Below are 8562 nucleotides of genomic sequence, written 5' to 3'. Positions count from 1 at the left end.
GCGCTGACGCGACAATGGCATGGACAAATATTTTGCCGCCAGCTTTTCCTGAAAAATCCGTAAATTTTTAGCAGCCTAAACTTTTTCAGTTAAAATTTTTTTTAAAGAATATATTTCTCCAAAAAATGGTATATTTTACTAAATAAAGCGTCCAAAAAAAGAGATAGAAAGGAACAATGGCATGACTTGAGCGTATGTTATTGGTCGGGGAACGTTCGATTCGCGAGACGGACTGATAATTGCCGAATCGATAGTAACGTTTTATAACAAACCGATTTTTTTCTTCCCTTGGAACGGTCAGAATCAGAAAACCGGCATAAATACATGATCCCTATGCTAGAACGAGTATGCGTACATGCACAATCATAATGTAAAAATTAATGACTTATCTAGATCGAACAGTCAAAATATATAAATTATTTCGGACTAATCCCACGTTCGGTGAACGCTCTGTGCGAGAGTATGCGTCCGCCATTTTCTTCAAAAGGGCTCACCACATTGGCCGACTATATTTTATATTCATAACATTCAATTCGTTCTTATTTTTTTATTTTTAATAAATTTTTTCAATAACCCTTAGAATAAAAATTTCTCAACAAGTCTCAAAACATGATCTCGAGATCGTACCGGCATGTACATTAATGGTGTTTATGTGCGTATATATATAAAAGATACGCACACATCTATACCAGATGGTCACAAAACCGAAGCTAGCGTTGCGAAATTGGTCAAAGATTTTATAGGAAATAAAAAGTGTTGTTCTACGTCATTCTCTTCCCTTTTTTGTAAATAGAAATAAAAAAGGAGTTTAAGACAGTACCAGAATCTATTTTACGCGAGAAAACAGTGTATGCCTCTCGGTTATTCGCGTCTGTATGTAAAGAAAGGAAGAAATTCACGTGCAGTGAGTTAATTGCACAATGCAGCGTTTACCAAGCGGTCATTAAGCGCTAATTATATAAGGACGCATCAAATGGAAAAATTTCAGTTATCGATACCCCGAATTTCATTGTCAGTGAACTGTGACAGCGATTCAGCATCAGAGAACCATGTGATTTCTGTCCAACTATTGAATGTAAACAATAACCTATACTCAAAGAATAATTATTTCCCTGAATGTACTGTATCTTTGTATTCGTTAGCCCATTAAAGAAACTATATCCTCTAAGACCTGTGGAATTATTTGACAATTCCTCAATTGCATTTTTCATCATTGAGAAAAGACGAAGTGAAATAAATTTTTTTCAAAAAATTAATTTGTCAGTGAATTTTGTAATAAATATACAAAACAGTGTGCAAAAGCACGGAAGGACCGTTTGACATGGCAGCCATCGTACGAAAAGCGCGCGTCCTGCGAGGATACAATGCTTTCCGGTGTTCGTGGACCGAAAGTGTCCACTTACACGCACTTACCCGCGTAGCTCTCGTCCACCTCCTCGTCTGACGCCATCCTGTTGAAACTGCTTCGAGTATTATTCTTGAAACACAGATACAATTAATATTCACTCACTTGATCAGACTTTTATGTGGAAAAACAGTACGGAAATGCAACATTAAACGTGTTTCATGAGCTCAGACGCGCTCTCGGTTCGGCGTGCCGTCACTTCGTCTCGTACGTGCACCGATGTGCACCTACTGCCACTACGCTTCTTCTCTCACGCGATTCGTCGGTTCTTCTCGGTTCTCCCCACCTTCACCCCCACCCCTCCGTGAGAGAGTTCGTTTCTACCGCCCCTTTACCTCTTCACGTCCCCCATCGTAACGCTACAGCGTGCTGAATGTATACGAATGGTCTATATGGTTGGCCTAAGTCTACCGTGTTGCATATATTTCTTTTTCTTCTTTTCTCCCCTCTACTGCTTGCAGATCCAGAGAAAATTCTTTTTAGTTTTTGGAAAAAGATTTCCTTTTTTCAATAGTAATGCTTTTTCTTTGTACTCGAATACTTTTTCTTCTTTTTCGGTTGCTACACTTAGAGGTGTTTTACATTTTCTATACCTACCTTAATACTGAAGCTACAAAAACAGTCAGAATGACTGGTTTATATTTCTGTATTTATAACGATGCAATTTCTAAAGCATGGCATTCCATGATTGTCTTTGAAATATGTGAATAGATATTTTTTCCTGCATTATACAGATTTTTATAGGTAGATATGTATTAATTACCGGTAAATATACCGCAAGCGAAATGCATCACTTTTGAAAAATTATTTGATATGTGTTGTAATTACAATTACACATCATCGATTTTTAAGTATAGAAAAATCCACCATTTTAAGTCAATGTAAATTACCAGAATTGCAACCTGTACATACCAGTATGCGTGTACGGATTTACGGTATGATTAATGGTCGAGTACTTACACATTTATATGCAATCACATATGTGTGCTCGTGTATCGACCTTTTCGATGGAGACAAGATGACTGAATGCAATCAATGCATGTTCCTTTTTTTCTTTTCTTAATTAAAACGATTCATCTTTACATTTTTTTTATGATATCGATCTTGCATGTTTAAATTGCTCACAAGTCGTTGAACGTCACAAGTAATCGACACCGCGAGAAAATTTGAATTAGGAAATTGATTATTATCGCTTGCCATTGTGATACATTAAGAAATAAATCGTGCTCGTGTCCACAGTACACGTGAGTGGGCACCAATCAAATACATACGATTCCTTATCTCATTTTATAAATTCTTCCACTCTCATATTCTATATCGCTTAAAATATAAATCTGCGTCAATTTTAAGATGTTTTCGATTTTCTATGAAATAAAATTGAGAATTAACGAAATATTTTGAGTAGGAAATTCCTTTAAAATTCCACAAAGAAATGCTTTATACCCTCATTAAATTGTTCTCTACAGGACAATTGCCTTAGCTTCGCCAGGTACAAGGAATTATTAGAGGATTTATTGTGAAATTGTTCCTAACGGTTATCGTTTCCGGGAGATCCTTGGTATAATAACATGTTCTTGTATTCGTTTTCATATACCTCTTTATTCATAATTACTAGAAATACGAATTATTACGTGTACCAACAAAGCACACGTTACAGAGAGATACGTATGTGTCGTATAACGTGAATGAAAATTTTTTTATTTATATGTCTCGGTACATAACAATCTATTTACAAATATGAGATACATATTATATTGTGAAGGCTTTTGTATACAAAAGGAAAAAGTAAGAAATAAGCATTTATAATACTCTTACATATAGTAGATTCCACTCTTGTTTCTAAGAATCATATATACGTAATACTAATTTTTTTAGATGACAAACAAGCTTTATGTATATCACTTAAAGAATACAATTTACAAAAAGATATAATAACTTGTCTTCAGGAATGGATAGAAACAATGCAATACTGTATGGAATGAATTAAGGCCATTGTATTTCAACAATGATTAACAATAGTTGAATCGTTAAAGATATTGTTCATACTTCAAGCATTCGAGATTGTTGAATTAAAAACTGCTTTCTTAGTAAATTAAATATGATAGAACTTTTGATTTTATGCGACGAACGAAACTTCATACTACATCCATCTTCTTTTTTGTATATATAGAAAATATTTCGACCTAGCATACATATGGTACATCTCTATGCATAACTAGATATATAATCCATCTGTGATGAATAAAGAAATGGATAATTATCAGAATTACTGGGAAAATTCTGATGAGTATCACCTATGCAATTGTTCATACAAATCGAAACAGATTTGCAAAGATAAAAAATTTGATGCAATGCTATTGTATAAAGGTATTTTTAAGTGAAATGTTATTTAATCTACTCAACCATAGTCAACACTGAGAGCACTGAGCCCCTTTTTCTTAATTGCTTCAGCTACAGCTCTCTCTAAAAAGTTCTCTTGCTGATCATTCTCATCTATTGTATCCAAGTCCCAGTCAAGTCTATTATATTCTTCTGAGCTCTTTGAGTTGCTCAGTCTCAATGAATCTGTAGATGTAGTAGCTACAGAATCTTCAAAGTTGCCAATACCTTGGATGCGATTCGAGGGGCAGGAACAATGCACATTAGTGTACTCATTATTGGTCCAATACCCTGGAGCTTTGTCACTGTAAAAAGCACTGGATTGAGAGACAATTTCTGCAGATTGAACTAGACCATGATTACGAATTGCCATCATAACTGCAGTATCTTCCATGTCATTTCCTCTGAACAACTGAAATCTAGATTCCTCCAGAGAATAGGAGGTTGATGTTCCCATAATATAATTCTCCAATACTTTGTTGATGGTGTTATCCACGTATCCCTTAGCCACCTGACAAGCTTGCCATCTTTTTAACTTTTCTCTGGCCAGCCTTTCCACCTCATCATATTCTATGTTCTCCGTTTCTTGTGTCATATCTTCCTTTTCATTTGAACTTTTATCCTACAAATTACACATTTTGTTTGAAGCATATACTTTGCATAATTAAAAGAATATTGTTTGTTAATAGCTCTAAATTAATATACCTTATTAAGGATGGAATTATTAATTTAAATTACACGATATAATTACCATATCCCAAGTGGTTTCGACGGCCTGAACAAGTCGTGTGCATTGTCGTTTAGGTGGAGCAGGTCTTTCATGATCATCCGTGTCTGATTCCTCGATATCTGTCGCCATTTTCTCAATTTTGCGTATAGCTATACTATTTTCTTTTTAAATAACTTGAACAGGCTTAAACGAATCGGTAAATGACAGTACTAAACAATCATTGAGAAATTACTTGGGACGACGTTGGAAAAATTCGCAGCAGCTAACTTCAACATTTTTCTCACAGAACAGTGATAAATATCAGTTGTACATTCGCTTGACTTTTAAAGCATCTTTACGTTTACAATTAAATACACCGTTTACGGCGTGAGTAACCAACAGCATAAAAATTGAATAGTAATCAAAAGTGAATGTCAAAATTCGAGGAAACAGATACCGCACACAATCAAATGGCAAGAATCGTTTTGACAGCTTCAAAATGGCTACTTTACCATTACGCTCTATATAAAATATAAATACAAGTTAATAAGAGATTTCTTGGATTCTCAACACCCGATTACAATTTTGAAAATATCATACATAAAATTGAATGTAATTATCCGAAATTCGAATTTAAATGAATCAATTTGGACGCAGTCTTGATTGCAATACTACGTTCTAAAATGGCGTAAACATGTGTTTGCAGTGTTCAAAGGGATTTTGACGTCTGAGTCTGTCAAGCATATCATTTTATTAATCAATTTCGGGAAATTCTTTTTGACATTTTCGTTGAGTACGTTTATTGGCATGGCAGTCTGTGGAGAGTATATTCGAAGTCAATTTCCTACGATAGATGATGATTTGTATCAATATGTGGAAGGTATATTTCTAGAAAATAACCTATAAATTACCAAACGTTCTGTTTCGACAAGTTTTTAAGTAACACAAATATTGTACTCCATAAAGGTATCTTAGATAGCTCAAAGGATGATTTTGAAGACGGTGATGAGGTATATGAAGCAATAGGAGAAGTGCTACACGAAGTTGCAGAAAAACCAGAGAATGAGGTTAGGTCTGTAAACGTGTTCATACTTGTCATTATACTGTAACAATATCGTTAATTTCATTGTTATCATGAACTGTATGACTAGGCCTTTTAGTATCAATTGACGATTATCAACTGCATTCATTTTTTGACATAATTATAATCTTACATAATTTTTGTCTTGGTTTCCAAGTTGTGATTTTTTATGCATAGGCAAATATGTGTAAAACTACTGGAAATGTTGAAAGGTAATTCAGACGACGGAAGCGTCGAAAGAAGAAAAAATGGGGTTAATAAAGTACTGAATGCACCTATTCATTTGGGAACCATGGCTGCTACTTTGGAAGCTCAAGTAGAACAAATAAAGAGTATATGGGTTACTACTAGAGATGATGCCATGGTAAAAATTTGCTTAACTCACTGATCAATCTATTTTGTAATATTAGGTCACAATTAAATCAAAGAATGTTGTACTGAACAGAAAGTGGATGCCAAGAAATTAGAAAAGGCAGAGGCGAAGTTACAACAGAAACAGGAGAAAAGAAGTAACACTGAATCTAGCGGGCGTGTGAATACTATAAGTCATGGTATAGATTCTGCAAGTGCAAGTCAGATGACAAGTAAAAAGGATAGTAGGATGGAGACCAAGGGCGGTGTAAATAAAACTCAGGATATTAGGATAGAAAACTTTGATGTAGCATATGGAGATAGAATATTATTGCAAGGAGCTGATTTAACACTTGCATTTGGTAGACGCTATGGCCTTATAGGTAGAAACGGACTCGGTAAAACTACGTTATTAAGAATGATATCTAGGTATTTAAAATCTTTTTGAAACTTCTTATGTTTTATTCAGCCTCTGATACCACTATTTAATATTAATTATTCCAGTAAACAACTAAGAATACCATCCCACATAAGGGTTTTACATGTAGAACAGGAAGTAGCTGGAGATGACACCTCTGCGCTCGAATCTGTATTGGAATGTGACCAAGAAAGAAGTATGTTGCTTAGCAAAGAAACAGAATTACAAGCAGCGATTGAGAAGGAAGGTGGTAAGGCGGGTGACGCGTTAGGTGAAGAATTAGCTAGAGTATATGAAGCAATGCAGTTAGCAGAAGTGGATAAAACACCAGCTAGAGCCAGTGCAATTTTATCAGGACTTGGATTCTCCGTCGAGAGACAATCGTGGCCAACTAAAGCCTTTTCTGGTGGTTGGAGAATGAGACTGGCGCTTGCAAGAGCACTATTCTCCAGGCCTGATCTCCTGTTACTCGATGAACCGACGAATATGCTTGATATTAAGGCAATCTTGTGGTTAGAGAAATATTTACAATCTTGGCCAACGACTTTACTTGTGGTTTCACACGATAGGAATTTCTTGGACACGGTATGGACTTTATATTTTTAAAGTAACAATCATGGAACTTAATTTTATGATATGTTTGATGATAGGTTCCCACTGATATACTATACTTGCGTGGACAGAAAATAGAAGCATATAGAGGTAATTATGAACAGTTTGCCAAAACTAAAGGAGAACGTGAGAGGAATCAGCAGAGAGAATACGAAGCTCAACAAGCTAAAAGAGCACACGTGCAGGAATTTATCGATCGGTTCAGATACAATGCAAATCGCGCTTCTAGTGTACAGAGTAAAATCAAGATGTTAGAAAAATTGTAAGTTTAGTGTATAATTTAAGGGACAAAGTTCGAAACATCTGATATATTAAAAATATTATTTCTAACAGGCCAGAACTTAAACCTATGGAAAAGGAAGGAGAAGTAACATTACGCTTCCCAGATGTTGAACCATTAAGTCCTCCAATATTACAACTCAACGAAGTCTCTTTCAGTTACACTGGAGGAAGCGATAATTCGTACATATTCAGCGGTGTGAACTTGACTGCCAGTTTGCAATCTCGCATTTGTATCGTTGGAGAGAATGGTGCCGGTAAAACTACACTCCTGAAGATCATAACAGGTTCATTGAGTCCCACACGAGGCACGGTGCATGTTCATAGGAATTTGAAGTTTGGATATTTCAGTCAACACCACGTAGATCAATTGGATATGCGTGTGTGCCCTGTAGAATTGTTGCAAAACCATTTTCCAGGTGTGAAGCAATTTAGAATTTGCATGTTAATGTTATCAATATCAGGGTGATTATATTTTCTGATGGATAATTTCAGGAAAGCCAATTGAAGAATATAGGAGAATGCTTGGAAGCTTTGGAATCAGTGGTAACTTGGCTCTACAGACTATCAACTCTTTGTCCGGTGGACAAAAATCAAGAGTCGCATTTGCATTAATGTGCGCCGCTATGCCAAATTTTTTAGTACTTGACGAACCAACTAATCACCTTGACATCGAGTCCATCGAGGCTCTAGGCAAAGCACTAAATATCTGCCAGGTAACATATTTTACTTGATTAGCTTTTTTCTTTTTACATTAAATTATGTTAATTCTTTTTTTTATTATAACAATTTTCCAGGCTGGAGTAATACTAGTTTCACATGACGAAAGATTAATTCGCATGGTGTGCACAGAATTATGGGTATGCGCAGAAGGTTCCGTTCGGTGTATCGAAGGAGGTTTTGACGAGTATCGTAGGATTATTGAAAAGGAACTCGAAGTATAAATATTGATTTAATTTAATTGCACTGTCATTTTTTGCATTGTCCCGAGAGATTAAGTTACCGATGTGAAAATTTCGAATTAATTTAAATAAATGTAAGAACAAACGAACATTTCCACTTATTCCGGGACAATAGACATTTTTTTGATTTATTTATCGACCCCGTCGAAAAGATTACATTACCTGTTTTAAACAAAAATTGTGTCCATTGTGAATGATATTTCATTGTCAACGTGAAATTGGCAAAATAGACTGAGTCTTCTTCGATTTACAACAAGTAGAATTAGGAAAGTTTCACATCGTTCAACTGCCAGCTACAATAAACTATATCTAAAAAGATTCTGATATTTAATATTGTACATTAGTTAATAATAAAAATTCGTTATT

At 35.2% G+C, this 8562-nt stretch overlaps 3 protein-coding genes across 4 annotated transcripts in view; 1 reads left to right on the top strand and 2 right to left on the bottom strand.

The window, feature by feature from the left end:
- The window catches only part of LOC108575734 (chromodomain-helicase-DNA-binding protein Mi-2 homolog), a 9753-nt gene extending 8130 nt beyond the window's left edge, over positions 1 to 1623 (bottom strand). For both annotated transcript variants that reach the window (XM_017938620.1, XM_017938621.1), the window contains exon 1: positions 1414 to 1623. In XM_017938620.1, the coding sequence (XP_017794109.1) occupies positions 1414 to 1450 (37 nt within the window). In that variant the 5' untranslated portion in view covers positions 1451 to 1623. The remainder of the gene's footprint in view (positions 1 to 1413) is intronic.
- Positions 1624 to 3803: 2180 nt separating this feature from the next.
- Positions 3804 to 5012, bottom strand: LOC108575720. The gene is made up of 2 exons (XM_017938599.1): positions 4536 to 5012; positions 3804 to 4406 (listed from the first exon to the last, which is right to left on the bottom strand). The coding sequence occupies exons 1-2, from the start codon at positions 4641 to 4643 to the stop codon at positions 3804 to 3806; spliced, it is 711 nt and encodes a 236-aa protein (XP_017794088.1). The 5' UTR covers positions 4644 to 5012.
- Positions 5013 to 5213: 201 nt separating this feature from the next.
- On the top strand, positions 5214 to 8484 carry LOC108575686 (ATP-binding cassette sub-family F member 3). Its single transcript, XM_017938554.1, has 9 exons — positions 5214 to 5373; positions 5460 to 5565; positions 5752 to 5938; positions 6020 to 6354; positions 6430 to 6928; positions 6994 to 7217; positions 7289 to 7653; positions 7730 to 7950; positions 8032 to 8484. Exons 1-9 carry the CDS (start codon positions 5301 to 5303, stop codon positions 8176 to 8178), a joined length of 2157 nt encoding a protein of 718 aa, XP_017794043.1. The 5' UTR covers positions 5214 to 5300; the 3' UTR covers positions 8179 to 8484.
- Positions 8485 to 8562: the final 78 nt, after the last annotated feature.

This window comes from Habropoda laboriosa, unplaced genomic scaffold (assembly GCF_001263275.1).
Source record: "Habropoda laboriosa isolate 0110345459 unplaced genomic scaffold, ASM126327v1 scaffold295, whole genome shotgun sequence".
Classification (NCBI taxonomy): domain Eukaryota; kingdom Metazoa; phylum Arthropoda; class Insecta; order Hymenoptera; family Apidae; genus Habropoda; species Habropoda laboriosa.
Note: the sequence above shows the minus strand (reverse complement) of the source record. Positions and strands in the feature narration are given on the sequence as shown.